The following is a 27,704-nucleotide window of genomic DNA, read 5'->3' as shown; positions in this document are numbered from 1 at the left end:
AGCTGAAAGACCTTTCGTCCTTAAGGCAGGCAACTGTTCACAACAGCGTACTGGGGACAATGGGCTACATGAAGCTGACACTTCCTTTGGGAACAATTTTTTTCAGAATGGATAAATGGCTCTTTAAATAGCCATTACAAAATCTAAACGAAGTAGTCATGTTTTATAAAGTTCTGAAGAGAACTGTTGTCTTTGGAACATGTAATTTGCAGATCTCACTGCAGTAATCCTTGATTTAGAACAATTACAGCACTAAGTACTTGCCGTTTTTCCCCTTTAAAAAACAAAACCAAACCCCAAACCAAAAGCCAGACAGGTTTCCAGCAAAGGCTGGGATAATTGAATGGAAACATAGCCAAGTCTTGCAAAACTCCAGTATACAGTTGCTATTCTCTCAAGAGATATTTTCTCCTGCCATATGGAAGCCTGGTCACTTGTTTTTCTTTTTTTTTTTTTTTCTTTTTTTTTTTTTTTTTTTAACATGATCACCAGTTGCTAGAAATAAATATTGCAAGAACTAATATTCTGGTTACAGCCTTAAATCTGCAGTGCACACTGGTTTAAGAGGAAGCTGTTTTATAACATTTCTAATTATGAAATTTCTTATGCAACCAAGTTAAAGGGTCATTTATAAACAATCCAGTTCCAAAGCTTCCTTAGGCAGTAACTGACCCCTGTCAATTCTTGTAGCTTGACTCAGTCCAGTCTCACACCAAACAAGATTTGGGAGCTGGAATATAAAGAATGCTGATTCAATGTACAATTTGTAGTATTTCTTTTTCACTCACAAATTGATGGAGTAGTTCCATCTGTGGCTCCAGTGTCTGGGATTTTTACATCCCTTAGTAGAAGTGAGGCAGCTGTGCTGCTTGCTATGGCAGGAACATCTCCCAGGCACCACTGGCATTAGGCAGGCCCTGCTGACTCTGGATCTCAGACCATGAAACCAGGCCTTGCACACTTGATTCTGCAGCCAGCTTCAGTCCCTGACTGGGCAATAATTTATACAGCTACAAGAAATTTAACTGTAGGCCTCTACCTCTTGTGTGGGCATGGAGCGCATCCAGAAAGAAGCAAATCCATATTCATAATCATCAGCCTAAAACCACTGCTCCCTTCCCTAAGATTTTGCTAGGAAAATGATGATGGAGGGATCCTTAATACTTCCACTTAGGACAAAGCTAACTGAGCAGCACAAGGGACCATTGAGCCTCCCCATTCCTTATTCCTGGTATGGAACTGAGACTTCTGCTCACTTTTCAAAGAAAAAGTCACTTTCCAAAATCACTTCAGGTGAGCAAACAGCCAAACAAACACATTGTATTTACTACAACAGAAGACTGAGCCAGAAGTCTTCAGCCTTACAAGTGTCTGTGCCTTCCTGAGCTTGCTTCTACTTTTGAGGGATTCTAGCAAAACCAGTTTTGTTGGTTTTTTTTAAGCCAGTTTTAAAGACAGTTAACTTTCATTTTATTACAAAGCTTTTATTAAAAAACAAATGCTCAGCACATTAACTCAAACTGGAATGACAAAAAAAAAATTGGTTGACAGTATTTCTGGCAAAGGTTGTGCCTTACTATTTAAAAAAATGGATACATCAATGCTCATTTCAACAACTGGCATAAAATCCCACTAACAGGCTAACAAAAACAGATACAAATACAGAACAATTGAAGTAATAATTCAAGTGCTGGGCTTTTTACAAGGAGAAGGGGAATGGGTGAGAAGGAGAACTCACTGCAGTCAGATTTGCTGGATGTATTGCTTATGTTTACAGAGTAGATGATGCAAGACTAACATGTCTACTGACCAGCTGACTGTTGTTACATTTATTTAGTTCTATAGGACACTGTATTATATAGACTGAGAGGCCACTATTTGTTACAAATAGTTTAACAAAACAGCCACCTTTTTTCCATACAGGTTTTTCCTCTTGCAGAAAAAAAAAAAAAAAAGAAAAACTCCTTTTATTTAAAAAGTATTTCAGATTTCTGACACTTGTTTAAGCTCATACCTAGTAAAATATACACCAAAGAAATTACAAACTAAAAGTTAAAATATAAAAGCATTCAAGTTTCTTAAAAAAAGCTAAAACCAAAATTGATCCTGTCGCACCATTAAATAAAAAGAAGGTTGAGCGCATCATCCTGGTCCAGGCAAATTCCATCCCTCGATGTGCTGTATGGGGCAGCTGTGGTCTATGTAATTCTGCTGGCTGAAGCAGGCACAGACAGCCATGCTACTGTGTTTGCTGACTCAATATGGACACAGATGAGACGGGGGCTTAAGAGTGCAAGGCAGAGGTGAAGACAAAAGCTGCTCTGCTGATCCAGGAGCTCACTTGCTCTATTTATATCGGGGCTGAACCTCGTGATAGTGAAGGATTTTGGCAGTGATTGTCTTTATGATTCAGTGTCTCTAGCAGTGACATCAGGGTGAATGACATCCTAGACAGACTCCTTGGGGGCGGTCTGTGCGGATGAAGGACACACCTAGGGTTTAACAAGCTTCCATCTCCAGAAGAGGTCCTGGTGTCGCCGCCTTTGCTTTGCAAGTTGAGAAAGCATTTCTTTTCCCACCTACAGGGAAGAGCGGGGGGGGGGGGGGGGGGGGGGGAAGAGAAGAGAGACAGTGTGATAAAGACTATCTGAAGCCTTTAAAAAAAATTTCTTCAAACAAGCTGGTGATGGGTCACTGTAACTCTTACAGCTCTATTAGTGGAATGTGCATTACAATGTCAAAGTTAAATGCAGAATTTATTACTACTTGCTTTTGCTTGAAGTTTGCAACTATATTTATGGAAAGTACTTTGCACTGTAAAGAGATACCAACTAGAAAGGTGGGGTTTCAAACATCCAGCATATTACAGATTTTCTTCCCTTTAGTAGTGGATTTCATTTATCTACAACATTTGACCCAGATACCATTACAAAATTAGACATCCTTGGGCTTTAGAACCGTAGTACAGTGGTTGAGGTCAATTAAACCTCTATTTCAGAGCCTCAAGCTCTACTCCCTGCAGACATGAAAAAAAGCTGTCTTCTGCAAGCAGTTTGGTAGAGGAATGTGGTGGATGAGGCTTGTGTGAACACTGATTCTACCATCCATCCTCATGACTGGGGAGGACTTGTTCTGCTCTTCAGTGGGGTAGGGAACATCTTCCAGCTGTGTAAGAGCATGGGCCTCCTCCCTAGCAGTAAAGTTCACTAGATCTTGGAAGGATTTATATTCTTAGAGCATGTGAAATGGCCCACAGCACAGGCCTAATAGGAATTGCTCATCCAGAGGGGAACAGTCTAGGTCTCTGGGTTACATTAGCTGATTTATGAAATTGCCAACTCAACCATCACCCTTGCCATTCTGATCCAGACAAGTGGGTTATAACAGGGTCTCCACCCAAAATCTCTCTAACGAGTCAGATGTTTTTCCACACATAGACACATGCTCTCCAGTAACTGTTTAGGGATTACTGGTATTTCAGAAAAATCAACATTAACCTCTAGGTTTCCACATACTACTCAACTGCCAAATAACTAGATGATTCAACGAGCAAAGCTTTTGAGTGATCAAAATTGACACAAGAAAGCAGTTCAGTGGAGAAGGTAAATGAATTTTCACCAGAAGAGACACAAAATGCTTAGTCACATAAAGACACACTGCCAGCACCTTGAGTCACACAAGGCAAGACAGAACAAGTTTATGAAGAAATGGTTTAAACCACAAGTCAAACTTCTTTTAGACTAATCATGATAGACAGACTGCTTAAGCCTGCAAGAGCCACAAGCTGAATTAATCAGCAAATTACATTACATTACATTTCAGCAGTATTTAAACCAGGGCCATTTATAACTAAGCACCTACCTCCCATCCGCTGCAGCTTCCATGTAAACCATTACCACACAAAGAGGCGCACAGTGGCTGAGTAGCGTGGCAGCTCCTGAGTAAGGAGTTACACTGCCTCATGTAGTCCAGGGTAGAAAGCCTCTAAACCTGAGTTGGTACCCTTTGATTTTAATCACCATAAGCTGAGGCCCCAAAATCTTACTAAACAAGTTGACTCCCTATCAGAGGTCACCCACGTAGCTATTGTTATAGTGGAAAGGAAAGTTGAGAACACTTAAGTTGAGCTGCAGACTAAGGAAGAAAAGACCAGCATGAATTTATAGCAAACTGCTCTGTATGCAGAGCAACAGCTCTGTATCAGAGCAACTGATGCAGATTCCCTTGTTGCCCACGTAGTGCCATCCCTGATACATAAGGAATAACTTACATCTGTTGCTGGTAGCCACAAAAGGACATTTAAAGCCACTGAGGCCTCTTAAACAGCACAGCTAAAAGTCCACTGGCAAACCAGCAGTTTCAACAGAGGTGGTCTGTATTGACTAATTCAGTTCCTATTTCCTCATAAAACCAGCCCATGTCCCAACTAAAAAAAGCCTCCTGAGCTTCCTGCCTTTTTTAAATTTTTTATAAAGTAGCGCAGTGCTCCGCAACACGTGCGGATCAAAGAGCTACGAAGGGCTCTACCTTTCCAAGGAGCACGAAAGAGAGGCCAAGCAAACAGCACAGAAACACTGGGGAGAGCACCCTGCCGCTTTATATTTATTTTGTGCCTTTTCATCCCGGATTTTCAAAGGTTTGGTCCAGGTTGCTCTTCCTGGGAAGGTTTTCCTCTCAGTCTTACATGAAAACATTCAGCTTCCTGTTGAGGAATGGCCTTGAGGCGCCAGGCCAGTAGTTCACAGCAGTCTGATACAAGCGCTGTGATTCAGAGCTACTCCCCATTAGCAGCCAGGAATGTCTACTTCACTGAAGGAAATGAAATGCTCTTCTGTTGAGATGGTTCCCTGCCTCCTCCCCCCTTCCCTTACCAGCAAGCTGTCTTTGAAGTCAGGAGGTTAAAATAACGACCATGGCCTTGCTCTGGCCCTCAGCTTTTTCCAACAGCGGCCATTGCTTCTTTCTCAATCCAGAGGCAGTTTTGCAGCGCCTGCCTCCCTTCCATAGCTCCTAACTATGCCCAGCTCCTCTAGAGAGGCTGCAGACACCACAGTAATTCTGAAAGGGGACAGGCACAGGGAAGCCCCACGTATTTTTATTTCCAAGCAGTACAGCAAATTATAGAGTAGCTATCCTGAAAACAGCATCTAGAACCCAGCCTTTCCCCTGCTGCACATTAAGGCTACATGCTGGAAATTGCTTCTGCTGCTGATAAACCAAATAATACCTAAAAAATACGAGTGATGATGGTGTTGCCTTACAGATATAAAACAGGTCAAATCAGGATTCTTTTCAAGAAACCACAGGCATGTGCTAAGGAGACTGAAGACTTCCCACATCTAAGGCTTCACTGGGGGGCTGCAGCTGAAGTCTCGCCAGGCGAGGCATGCCCTAGCAAAGCCCAATCCACAAGTGAAGTCGGCACAAATCAAAGACTGCAATTACAGCTCCCTGGCTGTGGTTAGGCTTCAAAGAAAGTGCTGCGAGTCACATTTTACATATGTGAAGTCTTGAGCCTGAGCCACAATAGGAGGCACTGTCTGTGCCATTTGCAGTGTACATCTGACTGCAGGAGGAAAGGGGAAAAAGAAAAAGAAAACAACACCTCAAGTAAGAAACAGATATAAGATTCAAGAATAATGAAGTGCAAAAAGAAAAGCCTTACTATCGAAGTGATAAATCTAATTCAAGAATTGCTACAGTAAAACTAAATTCTCCTAGCAAGCGTGGCCTCAGTGGCTGAGGGGATCACAAGGGGATCTGAAGTCCTCCCCATGCTTCAGAATGAGATGGGTGAAGGGTGGGTCTGCAAAGGTCTTGTTCTCCTCCTCTGGTCTTTTAACTTTTCTAGAACAAGGGAGAGAATTATGCAGCTTCATCCAGGTCATGCTAATCAGAAAAGGTTACAGAAAAAAAGTCAGAAATGTCTGGGTCAGTACAGGAATAAGCATGGAATAAAAGACATACCTAACTCTTCACAGAGGGCAAGGGATATTAAACATTTTAAATGAGGTATTATTTTTCCTACACCTTTCCCTATCACATTGTTTGGATACAGTTCTAAAGAGACAAAAGACTACGTATAACAGGCAGTTACATATATTTTTTTAAAAAAAGAAAAAACTTCATCTCCAAACCTATCTTTTAATCCAGTACTTCAAACAACATGGCAAGTTTAGGGACCCAAAAGCTGAAACAATCATTTTCTTTGTAAGTCCAAAACGAACATGTTCGACTTACTGCCAGCCATGGTTTATTCAATACTCCAGAAACCTGGCTATGCAAAACCAGGGCATTATTTATCAGGGCAGTTCATGGTGTTTGTGAAGTCCCTCTGTATTTTCTTTAACAGCAGAGCTGGAGAGGGTTTCAGGCACAAGCAGATAGATGCCTGCGTTGCAGTCTGCTCCTCTTCCTGCCCAGCTGTGCCGTGGTTTGTGGGTTTAGCCCAAACCAGATCCTTGAGATGTTCAGGGCAAACACAAACAAACACTCCACAACCCTTGTTGTTTCTAAACAAAAAAAGCACCTCCCAACAAAACCCCAGTCATTTAAGTAATCCATTTTGCTGCAGGGTCCTACAAGCTGTTACAAAACATGGATGGAGAGACCTAGGGGGGACAGGAAAAATCCCTCTCTGTAAGAGCTGGATACCAGCAGGCAGCAGAGGAAACTTTTTAAGCTGCCTTTGTATCCAAAAGAAATGACATAAAATTGTACGATAAAACTGTAACAGATGCTGCCATGTTGAAACTATGTTACTATGAAGTTTTTCTTGGTCGGTCTAACCCCTCCATCCCCCTTGCTACTTTTAACCTTGGTCCATTGCTGCTAAGTGTGAATGGAGACTCCAACAGCAAATTATTCACTGCTGTTTTACATGCCCTGAATTAACTGCCCCTGAAAATACCTCTCCATTAACTACAGGTGGAGCCTGGAGTCCTACCTTCTGTCCTCATAGTTTGACCTCAGCTAGATGCATTAAGTGAGCAGCAGAAATATTCCTCCCCCAGCCTTCCCAAACGAGAGACCTCTTCCAGAGCAGATTAGTTTCAGCACGGAAAACGCCCAGGTATTTTAGGGTTCCCATTTTGTGCAGCTGATGGCAATGATGCCAAACAGGTGTGGCTCTTATCAAAGGCCCCCAATGTAGGCAGCACAAAACTACAAGCTCTATCACTTAGCTAGAATCTTTAAAATTATCTTACTGGAAGACCCAAGACATGTTTTTCCTGTTGGGTGTGGGAGGGGAGAGAGGCTCCATGTTTATAATAAAAACCAGATTGCCTCTAGACAGCTGTCTCTAGCAGCTTCTTAAAACGGAACAGTATCCTAAAGGCGAGGAAGAGAGAGGAAGAAACAGGCTTGTCTCCTTTCTGTATCTTTATGGCATATAATAAATATTCAGAAGACTATTTTTTAAATTATTTGTTTTCTAGACTGAGAGCTAGGAGCACTGAAATTGTTACTTCAGTTTTCACCTGCTGCAACAGAGAAGAACATGAGGTATTGCTAAAGCAATAAGTGAAAATTCTTTCAGAAGAAAGAAATAACATGGGTACAGTTTCCTTTGTAGATCTTTTTTTTTCTGCTGCAATTAAACATAGGTTAGAATTTGCAGTATTTGAAAGACAATCTCAACAGTTAACTCTTCTGATACATGGAATAATTTAAATAGTTGCTTTCATGAAACCAAAGGCAAGTCAGATGTAACCTGAATATCTTCTTGAGCTTCCATCAACTCTTCTACACACAGGCATCCACAGAGCAACACTACAAGCATAAGACAACAGTACACAGAAGCCACTACACAATTCAAGCATACCAACTTCACTTTGATGCAATTAACTCATCTCATCATAAAATCTCTACTGGTCCAAAATACACAACAGGAAGTCTGTGTACCTCAAAAGACCCACATATGTGAAGAAAACCAAGTGTTCATCAAAATGTAGTCCCACCTAGTATGTGCATTTGCCTTTACACCATAGAAACCAATTCTGTGTAGTTATTTTGGCAATAATATTTTACCACACGCAATTTCAGGTATCCCTGAGAGGAAGGATAGATAGAAGGCTCTTATAACTCCTGAGTTTAACTCTGATACAACTTAATATTAATGAGGGAACACATATCCTGTAACTTTTGCAAGGAGGAAGCAACTTCAGAAATTGTCTTTCTGCTCACTTAAGCCTACTTAATTCTCTTCTCTCTCTGTACTGATGCCTGTGGCAAGAACACCAATTCAGAGATGGTTGCTGGTACTATTTTCCTCAGTTGCCTCTAACCCTGTTCACACACTACACCCTACTGCCAGTGACACCTTCACTGGTGTGAAATTTGCTCCTACCTCTGGAAGGAGGAGCTGAAAGCTCTTCTACTGAAAGCTCTCACTAAAGCCCATAACATCTCACTGACTTGCCAGGCTCATGTTTTAACTGACCAGACAGTGGTGCTTCAGCTGGCCATGCTATGAGCTTCTTTCCTTGTACAGCTTTCCAAGCTGCAAGCTTTCAAAATTGTCTGTATGTTACAGTCTTAACAAGCAGGTAAAGGATCAGAGATTTAGAAGATGACTTGCATAAATAATTCTTAAAGTGGAGGATTAAGGAACTGACTGGTATGAGAAGGTTTGATCTATTAGCAGTGACTTTTGCAATATCATGGTTAAGGCTCTTTGGTTTTGTTCTGTTCTTTTGGTTAGTTTTGTCTTCAGGATGGCTAGGTTTGCATTCATGTATATCAGAAGAACTCTTTAAACATAATCTCTAAAATCAGAGGCAAATAGAAGCAAAACTCAGTGCTAGGGTATACTAGGGTTTGCTAAGCTTTGATAGAACTGCATTTGAATATGTCTGTTGAAATTACACGACAGATTTCACCCACACTTACTCTCCACAAACAAATGGGAAAGACTTTGACAGTGTCATAAAAGCTTGCTTTCTAGCTCATCAGGAACACAGTATCAAAAACTCATTTTGAAATTTTTCATGTAAATACACTAAAAAAGGTGAAACCCCAATGCAGACATGAGAAAAACACTAAAATTTTGAAGTTTGCTTCCAATTGGAAATGAAACAACACTTCAAAACCTTACATCGTATTTATGAAACAGTTTGTTTCTACAGAGTTTTTCTCATGACCTAAGACTTCTCAGTCTGGTGGTGAGTTTACTAAATCCACCAAAACACACCGTTTTTATCTAGAGAAGAATGGTGCACCAGCAGTCAACTCCCTGTCCCCACCCTATCCCACAGGAAGACTTAGAACAATAGTTGTCCCACTGCTCTCCTTCATTCTTGCCCAAGCCGCTTACTGCTAACACCTCAGAAGTGAAACAATAAGGGGGTTTTTAATCACTTGTAAATGTGGTTAAGTTCAAACTTCATTAAGCATCACTAATTTCACAGTAGGTTCTGCAACTTGAGTATCCAAAAACAAACACATATATTGACCTCCTGAATTAGCTATTTTTTCCATTTGTCAGTGTAAATTTAAAATATGAAAAGCTGAAGATCAGCTTCATAACTGACCATGCTGCACTTATTTTGCAAAAATCCTTACTGTTTTTTTCTTATTTCTCTAATCCCATATCTATGCTAATTATCTAGTTGAAAGGGTTCTGATGTTCAATTTATAAAAACCTATGCTTTGCTACTACCCTCACTTAACCCTCCTACAGTATGACTGCACTGAAAATAGCCCTTCTTCCTTTCCTTTCCTTTCCTTTCCTTTCCTTTCCTTTCCTTTCCTTTCCTTTCCTTTCCTTTCCTTTCCTTTCCTTTCCTTTTCCTTTCCTTTCCTTTCCTTTCCTTTCCTTTCCTTTCCTTTCCTTTCCTTTCCTTTCCTTTCCTTTCCTTTCCTTTCCTTTCCTTTCCTTTCCTTTCCTTTCCTTTCCTTTCCTTTCCTTTCCTTTCCTTTCCTTTCCTTTCCTTCCTCCCCTATCCTTCACAAGGGACCTCCATCAGGATGATAACGGGAAGCAGGGACCTGGGTCTGCTCTGCTGCACCTCTCCCAGCAGGTGTCAGTGCCCCTCTGTACCTGCCACCTGCATGGGGCTGTGGCTTCTCTTCAGGTTTGCTCTTCTGACCTTTTCCTTGATGTCAGAGAGCCTGGAAGAGAGGAGAGCCTCTGTCTTCACCCCAGCAAGATCAATGTCAGGTCAGAATTAAGTTTCTGGAGGGACACACAGGAGGGACAGAATGCCAGGCAGAGGGACACGGGCAGGGCAATCCCAAGCACAGATACAGACTGGAGAATGGACTGAGAGCAGCCCTGTGGAGAAAGACTTGGGGGTGTTGGTGGAAGAGACTCAGCCATGTGCACTCACAGCCCAGAAAGTCAGTTGTATCCTGGGCTGTATCCAAAGCACCATGGCCATCAGAGAAAGGGAGGGGATTCTGCCCCTCTGCTCTGCTCTGGTGAGACCCCCACCTGCAGTGCTACATCCTGCTCTGGGGTCCCCAACAGTAAAAGCACATGAACGTATTGGACTGGTCCCAAAGGAGGCCACAAAGATGCTCAGAGGGCTGAAGCAGATAGGCTAAGAGAGTTGGGCTTGTTCAGCCTGGAGGAAGTTCCAGTGAAACCTTATAACCATCTTCCAGTTCCTAAAGGGGGCCTACAGGAAAGCTGGAGAAGGACTTCTTACAGTGGCATGTAAGACAAGACAAAGAGGAATGGCTTTAAACTGACAGACAATAGATTTAGATTGGATATTAGGAAGAAAATTCTTTAATGTGAGGGTGGTGAGGCCCAGGGAAGTTGTCCCATCTCTGGAAGTGTTCAAGGCCAAATTTGACGAAGCTTTGAATAACCTGGTCTAGTGGAAGGTGTCCCTGGCTATGGTGAGGGGGCATTGGAACTAGATGACATTTAAGGTCCCCTTCAATCCTAACCATGATCTGTCTGAGGGCTATAATAATTTTCTTTGGGGAGCTATACTCATTTTCTATGGAAATTTTATGCCTATCTGAAATAATACAAATATTTAAATCCAGAAAATTTTCTTCTGCTCATTCTGTCCCTCTTGCCTGTGCTGAAGGCCACTATTCATGGGCAAAATGGGGAATAGGGAAGTATGGGTCACACAAGAAACAATTTTTAAAGCAGATCAGGACAAATCTCTGCACCATCATCACCACACACATTCTCACAGAGACTAACTTCTGTGCAAGTTCTCCAAGCTCTGTTTAAATCTTCTGAGCAGTCAAGTGCTATAGGAAGGGGTGGAGCATTTGTTTCAACTTGAACTACTCCAGGAGCAATTTCAAGAGCACTGGAAAACCCAGGTTTGAAAACATGCCTCAGAAAGGAAGGTACCACATCCTCTTTGCATCTCTTTTCTCAGATGCTGGCCAGAAACCCATGGTCAACCATGACCACAGTCATCAGACACTTATTTTCCACACTATTCTGGCTGTGGACTGGTCCACTTTATAGTCTGCTTTCACTGCCTCACTCCTTTTTATTTTTACGTAATAGGGAAAACATAATCCAGTCATAAATTACTGCCTAAAAATCACTTCTGTGCTGAATTTGGCTCTAATTTCCACATAGGAAGTTTAAAATGTTAAGATAATACATTGTTCAAAGTTAAATGGTCTTAATCTGATCCTTTTAAGTACTTCTGATTTCAAATCAGTATTAGTAAAGTTTTCTTGGTTTTGAAAGCTTTGCTAATGTAGATGCTAATTGTCATGGAATTTTGCAAGCCACAAATAAACTTCTCACAGGTTTTCAGATGTCTATTAAGCTTCTCTATCACTCTTTTTAGCCCTTGAAGATATGCCAAAACACAATGTTAAATTATGTAGTTTCCCAGTTGCGTCCAGCCATATGTTTAATGATATGCCTTTTAGAGTTCTGTACAGAGCAAGCCATAAGAAGTTAAGTATTTCCATGCTGCAGAACAAAGAGGAATTTTTGTTAGTACCCTTCTGTTCCCTTACTGATTTCAAAATACTCATGAGATGCTAAAAATCACCTTTTTTTTTTCTTCCAAAAGTCAGACTTGATAGGAAATTAGAAATCTCCACTTCCAAGACAGAATTGGTCCTATTTATAAATCACCTAGAAGGCTGTACTTAAATTATGTACTTAAATTAAAAAAAACACCTTTCAGAAAGGTGCTCAACACGTGATCTCTACATTGTCCTTTACCTTAGCTTTCCTCATTTCCCCTTCCCTCCCTGGCCTCACCTCAATTTATTTTTAGCATTATCAGGTCTAATTCCACTCTTTGTTGATTTCAAAATAAGAGAATAAATAAGAGTTATTTCTTCAATAAATCAAAGTTATTCCAAACAGTGTGTTGGGCCATGTCAACTGCAAACAAAATCCTTCCTGGGACAGTTCCACAACTCTTAAAGGACACACTTTGGAGTAACCCGGGAAAATATAGCAAAGACTGGTGCAGAGGGTCACAGTATTCCTAGAGCACTCTGAAGTGTTTTACAGATTGGCCATTCAGTAGGTTGGAGATTACAGAACTCAGTTAAATCCTAAGCAGTGAAGCCATAAGATGCCTCCTGCTGTGTACAACTCTTGGAAATGGGGCAACTTAATGCTACCACTTGACTTTACCACTCTAATCATGTTCAAGTCAAAAAGCAGGACTACAGGTCCACCGTAAAAATCAGTTACTGGCTGAATGTTCATGGACAAAAAAAAAACCCACACCCAAAACTTTCACAGTATCTTAAATCATGTCTGTTTGCATGTCTCTTCCGTTACTTTCCTCTGAACATCCCACCACACAACCCTCCCACCATTTCATCCTTCTCACTTACATCACCATAATTACAGCCCTGGCTGATCTCCTTTGTGCTGATCTTGAGATTCTTTCTTTGGTCTTGCCACCTACTCATTTCTGATTCTTCTCAGATAACAGAAGGCTTGTCTCCTTCCCAGACCTCCCACCCTCCTTCTCCCTCTTCCTTACACCATCCATGCGAGTAAGAAAGCTATTCCCAAACTTATTATCTCCATCCAGTAAAGACTACAACAGTTCTGCTGTGGGCCTGGTAAGATATTATGCTTGTGGGCAAAACATTCTTTGGATTAGGCTTGCAGAGGGCAAGAGTCTTAACCTTCAGAAGTTTGCTTTGAAGTCTGGTTGATTCAGGTTCCCTAAATCGTTCTGTGCATCTACTTCCAGCAAGAGCACATCTGTACATCTCCAGCGCAGATCATTCACTCAGCATGAAACACTTAGTGAGGCTGCCTTCACATGCATATATGGACTCAACAGCACACTTCCCCTTCCCTGAAGAACATACTACTGGTTCTCAGACTCTGTGTTACAAATTGCCTGAAGACAGAGAGACAGATATTGCCAACAGTTTCCACACTGTTACAAAGCCTAAGAGGACACAGGAAGGCAAGAGTGTAAAGGTCAAAGGGAGAGAAAAAACCCCCACACTCAGAACATTCAACCTGTAATACAGAAAATGCAGAGAAACTCCAACAAAAGTAGGTCAGCATAGGCAAGACTGTAAGGCATTCAAGAAACCAAATATTCCCTGGTTTTACGCTGTCACTTGAACCTTAGTTGTATTCCAATCCCAATCAAGTGCTCTGCATGAGTTCAGATAAAATTATGGGTATTTTGCCTACTGGTACTGCGTTAAGATCAAAGTGAAAAATATTCACAACAGTCATGAACCTGGGCAACTAAACTGAAATATCAATTATAAAACTCAACGAGAAGCACTTTATTTTTCAGTAGGTATAATGCTCTAAGTAATAATATTTTACAGCTACATTTGTTGTATAGGCTACAGAACTCCAACACTGCAATCCACATCTCAAATCAGCATGACTCAGGCACATTACAAAGAGCAAGGCTGCCTGCTTGCCTAAAAAACTTCTGCTTATTAAGAAGAAAAAAGAGCACACATTTTGCCTTTTCACTTCAGCTTTAAAAAAACCCAACAAACAAACCACCAAAGTCCTGTCTTAACCAAGTTTAGACTAACCAGCATAATGGCAAAACTTCAGAAAAGTCTTGAATCATGCTGACTGCTGACTGGCACACTGCACACAGGAAAGTGAAGTTGGCTTTCTCAGGCTTAAAGTCCAAGCAGAGCAGAGGGCCAACAGGACTCTTTGCTGACTACTCTTGTGTGCCACAGAGAACCTGTGGCCAAACAAGACAGAGGAAGAGAGGACAGAGCTCATTTCTGATACAGTGCGTAGGTGATTTTGAATTCTTGGGGATCTCCCAAGTACAATCTGGGTTAATTAGACAGTTTTGAAGCAACTATTATTTTAAATTTATGCCTTTCCTACTAGAAAATACATTACACTGAGAGAAAGAGAAGGACCAGCCTTCCAACACAGACACTGAGAAATTATAATCTCACTGTGGTACTGTGTGCACTCACAAGCTGACTAGATGGTATTGCACATGTGTAGTCACTAATCATTCCACCCTCAGTGCAGGTAATATGATATAAAGAAAGAAAACACATGCTGGAAATACAACAACCACAAAAAACCCCAACCTGCACCACACGTGAATTACAACAGTACAGCTGTGGGAGAAATTCTTGAAACAACTGGAATACAGTCCCATTTTCTTAGCAGGTGTTTTGTTAGTATACAGGTGAATGAATTGTTTTAATAAGGTGTACCCAGCCAGCCAGAATCTTGTTGATGTCAGGACATAAAATGTGTTTCAAAGCCAGCATCTACCCTGCTCTTATGAGCTGTGACAATCTGGGAGGGCTTGCACCACTTAATAAACCCATCCCTGGTTCACAGGCAGACTTGCAGTGAGTCAGTGAGGTGTGATCAGTTTGAAAATATTATGGTTAAGCGGTGAAATGGTGAACACCTAATAGATAGCCGGTATAAAAACCATCAGTAATCAAAGTAACATTAGCTTTGGGATATGATAGTTCTGCAATTTTGCTAAATTCATATTATTGCATAAAATTTATAAGAAGGCTTATTTTACAATTCAGTTTTATCAGCAGGAAAGCTTTAGAGATGTTCTTACCATGCTTCAGATGTAGGCAGCTGTCATTCTGGGGCCTGTACCTGTAGAAGATTGTTTTCCTTTAACAAATTTCTGTTACAGAATTTTTGCACATTCCAAGTAAGTTTGTTTGCTACAGTGTTACATGGAATTTTTTTTGTGTGTGTTTTTTGGTTTTGTTGTTTGGGTTTTTTTATGGTTCTTATACCAGCCATTTTTCGTTGGGGAAAACAGGGTATTTCTTTATGTATATTTGAAAGGCAAAGAGGAGACCTCACTGATGCTTTTAGCCAACCTACTAGCAGCTGTTAGTGTACAAAGAAACGTAAAATACAGTGAGATAAAATACAGTTACTACAAAAGGTCTGTGTAAAGTTTCCAGTGCCCAAAAATACCACACAGTATTTGAGACATATTTAAGTCTAAAGATGATACAACATGGATTGAGGAAAAAAGCAAAGGTAAAACAGGACAGTGATTGCAGCAATGCATAAGTTCAGCCAAAGATGTTGATGCCATCAGGACTGCCGTTCAGAAAGGTGTAAGGGAAAGGAGGCACAAGTTGTGTGCATGTTCACAAGCTTACATTCCAAGTGAAATATCTTAAAATGTCCATCAGAAGCAAGGGTTAGACAAAAGCTCGTAAAAATTAAATAGCGCAAGCCCTGGTTTCTAAAATATACCTGAGGTGAATGGCAAGTAAGAGGTGGTCATGGCCTACCTGATGCTGATTCCTGCAACTTTTCTCTCTTCCTCTTCTTTTTCTTCCCCTGAAAAATAGGAAATTTTATCATGCCAGTACATTCACAGAACTTCTTTTTTGTCACTTAACTCACAGCAAAAGTAATCTGGACACTGAAAATGTTAGAAAAAAACCCAATTATTTTCAGGGTAGCTTTTCTATCCCACTTTTAACTAGTTCAATGGTAACAAAGTTTGCTCTGAGCATCTATGGAGAAATATGCACATTAGTAATACATATATTTATATCCACATGGAATTACAATTTCTGGCAGTTTTTCAACTAACACTGGCAGCTGCAAGCACTGAAAAGACTTCTCATGCTCAATAATCTGATGACACGTATGTTGATATCATAATGTATAGCTCTTACAAGGACTCTTCACACATTCAGATACTTACACTGTCCTACATGGTAGGAGCAGACAGGGTGTTGAAAGTACCTAGGAGGACCATGACTTGTCCCCAGGGTGCAAACCAGCTAACTAGAACTGTTCTGATAATGCTGGTACCTGAACAAAAGCCAAGTCTGGTGTGGCTGTGCCTGGAGAGCACACTCTGCAATAACCAAACAGCAGAGCACCCTTAACATGGCTGAAGTGCAGAACTCAAATGAATGCCTGGCAGCTGTCTTTCTGAGAGACCACACTGGCCACAGCCTGCCAACCTACACACTCAGCCTTCTGCACCCCCATCTATGGAAATGGCCACAGCTCCTGCTTCACACAGTCTGTCAACTGAAACAAAAGGTCAGCTTAGACCCACAGTTTTAAACCTCAATCATCTTGCATCATCCTAACCACCACTGATATTCCTCCATATGTCTTGTCTTTATTGCCCTCTATAATCAGTGAAAGCTTTTTGTGTGTGTTTTAAGAAAAAATCACATCTGTTTATATTTTAAAGAACCCTCCAGACAGGCTGCAACAGATGAGCTCTGGCAAAGGCGGGTGCAGTTTCTGTGAGCAGGGCTGCAGCCTGCTGCCCATCCTCTGGCCCCCCACTCTCATGGCTGGCAGCTGCATGTCTCAGCACAGAGCATGCCACACACAGAGTGGCCTCAGAGGGGAAGGGCTGAGGTGCTGGGACACATCTTTCCACAAGCTGGCTCTGCAAGGTGCTGGGATGGACAGCAGGTGATGTGAGAAACCACCTCAAACCCCTGCAGTGCTCACTGAGTGATAGACAGCAAGGGAGGACTCCAGATACAGGCTGTGGTGAAGCTCCAGCACGTGAACTTAAGTAGCCTCCACTCTGCTCTGACAGTCTGGGCCTGCCTGACTCTCAAGCTCCTGTCCTTATTTATCCCAAGGCTGGCAACAGGGCTGGGCAATGTCTTGTGAGCACTAGAAGTTGCCTGTGAGACTAGAAGTTGGAAAACACATTTCAAGGGCTCTGGGGAAATCCCAGCAATATGCTTTATCACTTAGGCACCAAGGCCATACTTTTTTAGAGAGGAAAGTGCATTCGTGCAGATGTTAACATGGAAAAGTCATGGGAGGAAAATTTGTTTTATTCTCTATGTCAAGTCTCACTTCAAGTGCTAAAACATAAACTGAAATCTGATCTGAGATCTACCCATGAGATAACACAAGTGAACAAGTAGAAGTCTGGGCTGAAAACTAATTGTCAGCATTCCCAAGCAAGATACTTTCTGACAACTGCAGCACACATAAACCCTCACATTTTGAAAACATTGTGCTTCTTGTGCCTATCACACAATTTTGTGTGACTGCTTTGGGTATCAGTAATAAAAACATATGAAAAATATAGTTTCAACAGTTGAATAACAATGTTTAACATTTTCTTCGAATTCCTAAAATCCCGAATAACCAGGCAAACCAAAATAGAAGAACTAAAACCAAACAGTACGCAGTACAATTTCTAATTTGTACTGTTTTGTGAAACAGAAGAACCACCCCTAAGTCACTTTCAACCCTCAAAATACTGGAGTAATACCTGTGCTAAACAATTACAATTTCACTTATTGACTGCTAAAGTTAGGAAAACCGAAGAGAAAAAAAAAGATGCCATATATCTGAAAAGGTTTCAGTGATAAACTGTGCTCTCCTATGATCACCATCTGACCACCACTGTAGAACATGTGCATTCCTGGAGAGGCAGAGGGGAGGCTGCAAGAGGAAGCTAGCAGAGTTCTTCATTGTAACATACAGGACTGGAGTATGTCAGAGCTATACTTCCACACAGGATATAGGCTGGAAGCACATCAAAGAGATAACTGATACGTGCCACCTCACACACTCCAAATGTCTGTCAAGGCATTTAAGAAACCGCAGGTCCGCTGCTTGTGCTGTGTCACATAGGCTGGGGCAGAGCACAGGGCTCTCAAAGCCAACATGACCAAACATCACAGGACCATCCTGAAGCCTGATGTCCAGTAAGCACAAGCTGACAAGACTCCAAAGTGGTGTGATTTTCCAGCAAGTAAATTTGGGACAAGCTACACCCCCTTGTTTCCAAGGAGTCTTTCTCTAAGACCCTGTTTGTTCCCAGCTATATTTCAAGGCAGCTCTGTTGACAGGGTCTGGCTACTGGAAATAAACCCTACCTGTGTAGTGTCAGGACAGTTTATTGGCCATGTAAAATGGACAGAAAGAAGCTGCTAGGGCTTTCAGTTGTGTCTGTGCTTACAAAACTGGGCATGCATGTCAGCAAGACCAGGGCATTTCCTTCAGAGATAATCACATAGTTTCTGTGTCAATGCCTTCTGTGCCAGTTTCTACAGTTTCTGTTAACACTGTGTTTAGGTACCTCAATCCTTAATGTCCAAAGACATCGCTGAAGTAGAGAAAAACTGCTGTCCCCCTAATGCAGATGGAAAATTGAGCCAGATATAGCATGTACATTTCCTATCCCAGTAGATGGTATCACATCTAATGGAGGGACAGAAAGGAGCTCAGATCTCGGATTAGGATCAGTCTCTCAGGACTGCAGCTTCTGAGTTTGATATCATCACATTTGGCTACACTGACAGCTCATTGTAGGTGCCAGAGTGTAACCATGCAGTGCAGGCTATTTGATATTTAATTATAAAACAAGAGTAACTGTAAGAAAACTTCTTAACATATACATATATCTATGTATAACAGCAGGCTCTACCATGAAGGTTACTTATACAAGATTTGCACAGATGGACCGTTCTGAATTAATTTCAGCTGCAGTTCAATCTGCATTGAGACCCAGTTCTCTTGAAAGCAAGACATCCCTTTTTTTCTCGGGTCTAAGAAAGATTTCTGCATAATAAGTGATCAAATAGAAAATTATGGAAAATTCACAGCTGTACAGTACAACGTGAGCTTCCAGACAGTATTGGCCATTGTCTTAGGAAAAAAAACTTTCCATGCTATTTTTTCCCCTGAAAAACTGTGAATTTCATAAGAAGCATCTCAACAACAACAAAATCCCAAGTTTTCTGGGTGCTTGAAGTGAAAACAAATATAAAATTTATATTATACATATGTTTACCATCCCTTCATCCAGAACTTTTCACAAGTTATTAAGAAAAAGAAGAAACAATAATCATTTTAGAAGTTACAAAAAGAAAGTGAATTTTTTAAAAGCACCTTCAAGTGAGTGACTTACATAGTTGTCTCTTGCAGACCAGCCTGGATAAAGCTGCATGTGTAGCTGCCTTTCTTTACGAGCTAGTTCATAATATTTTGCTTGTTCTTCACGAGAGAGAGCATGCCACTGCAAACAAAATAAACACACCTTTAGACTAGGAACTAACTTATACCTAGGCAACAGATGACTTGAGCAAGTGTTTTAGTGACTTTGATTCAGTCCTTCCCCACTGCAAAAATGAAATCCATTAGCACCTGTGTTTATTAACGACTTTCAGGCATTTGTTAGCTCTGCAACTGCCAAGTGCCTTGAGCAAGACAAAATTATTTATGGAAACATGGCTCACCAAATAATCTGCTCACAGAACCGTTCTCTCCCAACACTACTTAAAAAAACCAACAACAAACAAACAAAAGTAAACCCCAACCAAAAAAAAAAAAATCAACAAAAACAGCCTTTAGGTCCTGACAGAACTGAGGAGCTTTGTGCTGCTTTTAAAGGGCAGCAATCTCCCCTTGACAGAAGGGTCTGCTGTCTTGGTTTCAAACAGCAACTAGACACAAGTTTTCAATGCCAACACAGAAGGCTTTCTGTGGACCAGCACCCCTGTCTCAAAAATCAACTTCTAAGTATTGAACTTTAAGGTACCTGCTTTCTGATTGAAAAAGGAAATGGCAACTGCAAATTTTCAAAGATAAAAAAATCACAGAACTACAGTCTTACAAATTACATGAGTTGACCTTTGCAGCCAAGCAGGAATAAATTTCCTGGTTTCATATACTTAAAAATAAAAACACCCGCCAAAATAAAAAGCAAAAAAACCTCACAACCTGCACATTTGGAAAGGTACCAGCTACATTAGTATCTAGTAATTTTGTTCTTGTTGAAACATCTATCATAGACCTGAACCAAGAAGAGTAAAGGCCTCTTATTTAGAATTAAGTTCCACTGCTGCAGCATTAGATGCATCTTCTTGTTCGACAACATCCATGGGGAAGTAAGGGAAGAAGAAGTGATTAAAAAAATCCAAAAACCAGACCAACAATCATTAAGAAATCATTAAGACACTCATACAAGACTAACATACAGTACTAAGGTTTCAGATCAGATCACATTTGTATGATTTAATATGTTGTTTGGTTCACATTGGAGGATGTGAACTAAAGCTCTTGTCTGCCTTGACTTGGCAAGTTGGATGTGTTATTGAGAGCACAGCAGTTCAGCCTGTCTGCAACTCTCAAACTCCACATGCACATTCTAAAACTGGAAGGGGGTGAACACAATGCTGTGGCATCAGGGAGCCCAGCAGCATGCAAAGTGTCAGCTCATGAGAACAGAGGTGGTTCCTCCTCTGGGACAGCACAGGGTAAATAATGACCAGGATGACTGAACACAAAACACTTGACAATAATTAATGTCCAAGCAATTGGATAACTCATGCCTCATTTGCATCACAGGAAAAGTGGAATTTGAGGTACTTTCATGGAGAACAGTAACTTGAAAAGAGGAGTCCAAGCTGCAAAAAAAGCACGGAAAAAAGCCCTGAGGCTGATTCCTTACCAAAACAGAGATAAATAAGCCACTGCCCTGGTTCAGGCCAAGAAAGCAAGGTTGACAAAACTAAGATCAATCATCTGGGACTGCCATCACCTGTAAGGGCAGTTCACCGATCACAGAATACTGTGAGTTGAAAGGGACTCTCAGGATCATCAAGTCCAACTCTTAAGCAAATGGCTCATACATGATCCTAGAGGCTTGCATGAAAGCATGGAAAAGGCAAGTAAGTACCTAGATGTCCTTTAAGGGGAGGTAACAAAAACAACAGAAAGCAGAAGACTGCATGAACTGGGACAAGTACCAGTAGATTTCTGCTCTATTTGGAGGGGGAAGTCTTCCAACTGTAATATAAAAGGAGCACTTTAAGGTCATGTACAGATTTCCCACTTAAAAGTACAGGATTTTCAGAGTCACAGTGCCTCAATACTGCCTTGGTCAGTAGTCAAAAGGAGGTGTTCACTGGGAATTTGAATAATCCCTACTCAAACTCTGATACAAAAGTCACCCCTTTCCTCATTTCTGGGAGTCAATTGCAAAATGGGCATTTACCTCTGCTGCCTTCCCTTGGAAGAACAACACTGGCAGAGAACACAAAGGCTGTACTGTGAGTTGGCCTGCATAGGGTTTTTTGTGAGTGTGGAAAGTACAAAACACGACTACAATGCCACAGAAGCATATAGCACTCAGCAAGGCTCTGGTACATGAACTGGGATCATCAGTACTTAGCTGATGACTTCAGTGACATTCAAAACTTGGCTGGGAAGGTTCCTGAGCAACCTGATGTAACTGGACCTCCTTTGTGCAGATGTTGGACTACATGACCTCTGTGGGTCCCTCCCAACCTGCATAACTAAAACTGGACCATGTTATATTCACTTTTGAGTTTCATCTCCAGTGGCATCCAGTGTTCATCTTTGAATGATCCCTTCCTGCCCTGATGGACAGCATCCTAAGGGAGGACCCAGAATGTGATTAGAATGCTCCTTCTATGTGTGACCGAGGGTATTTCATGTCTGAGATGCTGACACCATAACGTGAGTAGAACAAACACAAATTTGACGATGTTCCTAATGCTGAAAAAAGAAAATCAAGATACTGCTTTTATTTTTGTTGCATGTTTTATCTTCTATAGCTAATTTGATAGTTGCACATTAGCTATCACCTCAAGCAGAAAGTTAACCCAGCTAAAGGGAAACACAAATTAGCAGCAAACATGAGCACTCACAAACCTTCCTGTACATACCCTTCTGCCAAGGATCTGGTTGATAGCTGCGCTTTCTTTCAGAGTACACTCTGCTACAACGTTTGCTCTCATTTCTTTCATGTACAACATGAAAGCATTCAGAGGTTTCTTAATATGAGGTCTTTTTGGCTCTTGTTCTTTTCTCTGTTCGTGCTGAGGCTTCCTAAAACGTGGTTGGGAAAGGGAAAGGAAAGGAAAAAAAGCATTAATTTGCCTTCAACCTAAAAAGATCCAATGGAAAATTACTAACTTGTGTTTACAGTAGCACTCAAGTAGTAGGAATGAAAAATTCAGGGGTCATGTCTCATCCACTTTCCTATCTTTTAGTTTAATACTCAGGGAGGACATCAGGTTGACATTCTCTAGCAAGTAACATTTCATCTGTGAATCTGCTCCAAAATTGTCGCAATTCTCTTTTTGAAAGGCTATCCATGGTACCCTAAAAGACCACTGCCTCAGGCAGGAAAATAGTTTCCTCTAATGAAGAAGCTATTTTCTTTACCTTCTTCTTTCCTAGGTCTTTTGCCTTTGAGTACTAGGCAATGAGACTGCTTTTTACTGGCGAATTTTTCAGGTGAGAACTTTTCCAGCAGAAGTTCATGAGTTCACACTCAAGAGCCAGTCACAACTGGACAGGTCCATGATTATTACTGAATCAAGATGGCTGTTGCCAACAGCTTAAAAGTGCTGGACTGGAATGAAAAATGGCTTCTCATTACCCTTAGTAATGTAGCCCACAGTCCCTGTTTTAGTTACAGGAGAAGAGTTAAAATTCAATGAGGTCATGAAAGGCACTTTTTTTTTAAAGCATCCTTGACTCTTCTTCAGATAGAGTTAGTTCTCAAACATTTATTCATTAAGGGCTAGAGCAGAAAGGCAGACTCACACATGCATTAGCTCACTGTCGTTGTGCAGATGTTCTTGTTTTACTTGAGGTGTTACAATAGCTGGGTGAGGGATTCCAGTTGTGTGAGGGCCTGGAGGACCAGGAATCATGTGATGAGAAAACCTAAAAGAGAAAACAAAGCAAAGTCTGTAACCCCACTGAAGACAGGCATCAAACACATATTACATCAGCAGAACACTCCAAGAATGCAAATGTTATGGAGCTTGCAATGAAGACAACTCTTAAAGAGCACATGAAAAATATTTGGCTAAGATTTGTGCATTGTAGCCCAATTATTCAAGAAAAACAAACAAACAAATCAGTCAACATTTTGGTTGTAGAGAATTTGTTTTATTACCTTTCGGGCAAACACCTTTAGCAATGCACACAAGAAATATTTAATATTTTTACTGTTGCACTGTCTAGCAATAAAAATACACATTTCTTAACCAAAAAATGTATTTCCACACCAAGATATAAACATCTTTGAAATATCCACCACCAGCCAATGCAAAGGAGGAAACTGCCATGCATAAAAAAATAAAATGAAAGAAGAGTCTTTTCAAGAAGTCCCTGATGGCTCTCTTTACTTTTCAAGGTACTTAAGGTAAAAGATTTTAACATCATTTCATCTGAACCCACTATGCTTACACTGAATGCTTAAAATAAACTTTGAAAATCCTACATCTTGGATGAAGGATGGGAGCAGGGAGAGATTTTTTGTCCTTTTGCTTCCTTTCATTTGTACATTAAGGAAAATGGAAAATAAAATCAAAATGCCACTAACTGAATAATCCCACCCTACTAACCCAGGTCATTCTCAAGGACAGCTGAGACAGATCTTAAAGGTGCTGAGCATTGCAAGCTCAGGTGCAGCAGAAAACCTGCATGCTGTATTTTAAATGGTAGAAAGTACTGTTAACATGAAAAGCTCATGCTCCAAAGTTTTGCTGAATGAGTGATGGCTAAGGAATGCCATCCAGCCTCTCCTTTCACCATTCCCTAGTCTCCTTGCTGCCCTTTTCCTTCATGTGATCAAAATAAAGGAAACACAAAGCCCTGTAACCAAATCAAGTGATTTTATCATGGAAAAAGAATGTGTTTTCTTCCCAGTCACCCTGACAGGCACATGCTTATCATTCCCCTGCAAAGAAGTGAAGGGACAGTGATAATCCAAAGGAGCCCACACACAAAGAGCTAAGAGGACCTACCACTTATCAAGTGGCCTGCCCTAAATCCCTGTGCTGGAAGATGTCTCTTTTACAGATGACAGAAAAAAAACCCCAAGAATTGTGTATTGCAACCTCTTGTACACCAAGCACAGGATGCAGAAGCTGCCTTTAGAGTGCGAAAGCAGAGCATAGGAGGTCTGGAGTGTGTCATGGCCAAGTCTCAATTAGCATTGCTTGCTTGCACTTAGACATAAAGACACAGTGCCTGAGTCACACACCAGTACAAATACTGGCTGGCATCCCCTGCCATTAGTGGCTTTGGGCTATGAAATACCTACTTGTGAGCAAGATTCCACCGAGAGCATTACCTAAGTGATTCAAGACTAATTACCAACAACTTTGAAATTGGAACTAGAGAACGCAGACTAGAGTGACAATCCACCTGGTTGCATACTGACATGAGCAAAACCCAAGGATGCTATGCTATGTGTTGCATCTAGAAATGAACTAATGACTCATTTCAGATGAAACAGCTCAATTAATTGTTGACAATTCACTGGGTGCTCCTCATTGCAACACTTAAGAGACTGACAAGAAAATGCTGAATGAGACCAGTGTGGGATCCAGGCAAACTGCATATACACACAAAAGTTAAATAAAAAATTTATGCATAACGGTTTAGCTGACTGAAAAGCAAGCAAAGGCAGACCAAGATGCAAGCAGAAGAGCAACTTGCCCTCTAACGCCAGCAGTTACTCCCCAGTCAGTCATTCACCTCCTACACCTACCTGGACATGGAAGGGTCGACTGAGAGTGAGGATGGATAGGGCTGCCTGAATCCACTCGAGATGGGATATACAGGCTGACCTTGCCTGAGGTCACAGAAGAAAGGAACCCATCAATCATATGATATGGTATTCAATGGTTATTCTAGAGTTACAAGCTCTTGATGGGAACTCAGTACTAGTCACAAACAAATAGTAAGAGCTAACACTTTCAAGAGTTCTGCTAATGAAACTAATGAACGCTTAAATGTTTTGAACTTTCTCCCTTGCTATTGAAAGATTCCCAATCTAAGTTTCCACTGGGAGGGAAAACAAAACAACTAGCCTTCCTCCCCCAAGGCACACATACACAGGCACACTCCTCTATCTCCATCCCTCTCTCACCTAGTTTTAGAAGCACTGGAATCAGATTTGTTAAACAAGCTCTTAGGAAAAAAGCATCTTATTCCGAACAGTTCTACTGTAGATCAGAGTGAGAACGCCAGATGGTGAATTATTAAGCTAAAAAGCCTTTTGAACAGTTTTATTAAGTCTTTGAAAACTTAGGACTCTCTCCATTAGCATATGCTATAGTGAGGTACAAGTGGACAGCTTTTCTAAGTAGAAACTGGTTCCATAAAAAAACCCCAACCCAACCACATAAAAGCCCACAGCAACACAAGCCTATCTTACTACTTAAAGATCAAACTTTGCAGTCCAGTAAGAGAAGCTTGTGTGAAGTTTTTGCCTCCTTTGCACTCTCACATATACATAATATTTTGCCACCAGTCCATCATTTGAGGTCTTTAATTTTTATCATCATCACTACATTTTGACTACTTTCAGTCTGCGATGGTTCATTCATGACTACAATGAGCACCCTGACGTAGCATGTGATGGAAATGTGAGCAAATACCAGCCCAAACACCTCTACCAGCCAGAGTGACACCATAAACATCAATCCTTTCAAACAGTTGCTCATCGACTGGTCAATCAGCTCTCAGATGAGAAAAAAATGGAACCTGGCTTTTGTAAGGTTCAGGGCACAGATTTCACTCTTGTAGCATATTACTGGAAATGAACAGTGCTCAAAGGGAAGAGGAAATAAAAAACAAAAGTTGAAGGAAGTCTCAACAGTGCTACCTCACAGCAGGGAGCCATAGCATAAGGGACAGCTGACAGCTGTTGGTTAGTGCTGCTGAACACATCCCTGAGCCTTGTAAGGTTGGATCTTGTCTCTCCTCTTCTTTCTATTTTCCCTCTTCCCTCCTCTCAGTTTGTGCACCAAGAAACCGTTCAGAAGAAATGACTGAACACATCTGGAAAATGCATGCTAGCAACTGCGTGGTGGCAGGGGAAGTGAGGAGTCAGCTAAGCAGCAAAATGGGGAAGGGGAGGGGGAGGAAGATTAAAAAAAAAATAGATGGTCAGATACTTCCATATTTTAGTTTGATATCTACTAATTATTTGTTCCAAAAAGGCATGAGGCCTTTTCTGAAAGATATGCCAGCAATACAACATTTCACGATCTTCTGCTCTCTACTTTCTCTGCCTGTTGTCATCTGGATCATGTTTCCCTCCCATGAAGACTTTAAAAAATAAAAAAGTCTGCATCCCTCATTGTGTGGGCACAGACTAGTCACAATACAGATTCTAAAGCACTGAAATTGTGGCCGAGTTGCTTTATTCCCTGCTCCAAGAGAACTGAAGGCAAGTACGTATCTACCCCAAGCAGACATAAAGGGCCCTGCCAAATCTATTCCTCTGAAAATACCACATTTCCTCCAAAAGGAAAACGACACCCTAAGTGGCAGCAAGAGATCATGAGAGTGCTAGTGTTAGCAAGAGCAGCAAGATCTCCCAGTGACAGAGGCTTCTCTCCATACAGAAACTGTAAAAAGCAGCAAAAGGCTACAAAAGTTTGTTCTTCATTTGGGGCAGTTTTAAGATTTCCACCCCACACTTTAAAATTTTTTCTTACCTCCCCTCTCCTCAGTAATTGCAATTTTGTTTATTAAAATTTACATTTAATTACTTGAGAACTGTTTTCTGCTATCTTTCCAAAAGCTAAGAGCCACAAATCTGAGCCATAAGAAACATACAGACTTCAAAGTGAATTCTACACACTTCAGTTCCTGTACTTTGTTCAAAAAACAGATTCATTTAATTTCAAAGATCGAAATTTTTTTCATCTTTTCAACTAAAATAAAGTAGCAATTTCTTACTGGAATGACATTATTATTATTTTGTAATTGCTGCAACTGATTCAACAATAGCGAATGGTGTGAGCATGCACCTGTCTGAAAAAAAGCTAAAAAATCTTACCAGCCAAGAGGTGGTGTTATCTGTCCAACCCCCCCTGGAGACAAGGGATAGAAGGTAGGGAGATCAGGAGCTGGAGGATGCCTGGACATGCCTGTTAAAAAGCACAGAAGAATGAGTGATTTCCCCTCAAAATACTCCATAGATGACCTACACTTCCCAGCTGATACTACAGTGGAACTAATGCTGTGGATAAGGAATAACCACCTTCTTGATTAGTGTTAAAAGCAAAAGGCTCCAAGGGCCACCTTTAAAACAATTTGCACACGATACTGCAATTCAAAAGGAGATACTGGAAAAAACAAGATGGAAGGAGGAAATAAATGTATGGGTAAGGACCTGTGCAAATTTAGATCTCCTGTGAAGTGCATTAGGTGCTGCTGTCCTCTCAATGGTTTCACCAAACCCAACAGGATCCTGAGGTACTCTTCTAACACATCATGAAACAAG

The 27,704-nt window shown here is 41.1% G+C and overlaps 1 protein-coding gene across 7 annotated transcripts in view; it reads right to left on the bottom strand.

The window, feature by feature from the left end:
- Positions 1-1,422: 1,422 nt before the first annotated feature.
- LEF1 (lymphoid enhancer binding factor 1) overlaps positions 1,423-27,704 on the bottom strand; it is a 71,279-nt gene continuing 44,997 nt past the window's right edge. For 4 of the 7 annotated variants that reach the window (XM_068187426.1, XM_068187424.1, XM_068187427.1 and 1 more), the window contains exons 6-12: positions 27,258-27,348; positions 24,957-25,040; positions 22,997-23,119; positions 22,111-22,273; positions 19,329-19,436; positions 15,706-15,754; positions 1,423-2,579 (exon numbers count right to left, since the gene is read on the bottom strand). In XM_068187426.1, the coding sequence (XP_068043527.1) occupies positions 2,500-2,579; positions 15,706-15,754; positions 19,329-19,436; positions 22,111-22,273; positions 22,997-23,119; positions 24,957-25,040; positions 27,258-27,348 (698 nt within the window). In that variant the 3' untranslated portion in view covers positions 1,423-2,499. Of the gene's footprint in view, positions 2,580-15,005; positions 15,047-15,705; positions 15,755-19,328; positions 19,437-22,110; positions 22,274-22,996; positions 23,120-24,956; positions 25,041-27,257; positions 27,349-27,704 lie in introns of all 7 variants that reach the window. The other 3 variants (XM_068187428.1, XM_068187430.1, XM_068187429.1) reach the window with 3 other exon arrangements.

Source organism: Anomalospiza imberbis, chromosome 4 (assembly GCF_031753505.1).
Source record: "Anomalospiza imberbis isolate Cuckoo-Finch-1a 21T00152 chromosome 4, ASM3175350v1, whole genome shotgun sequence".
NCBI classification, from domain to species: Eukaryota; Metazoa; Chordata; class Aves; order Passeriformes; family Viduidae; genus Anomalospiza; species Anomalospiza imberbis.
This window is presented reverse-complemented; position numbering and strand designations above follow the sequence as displayed.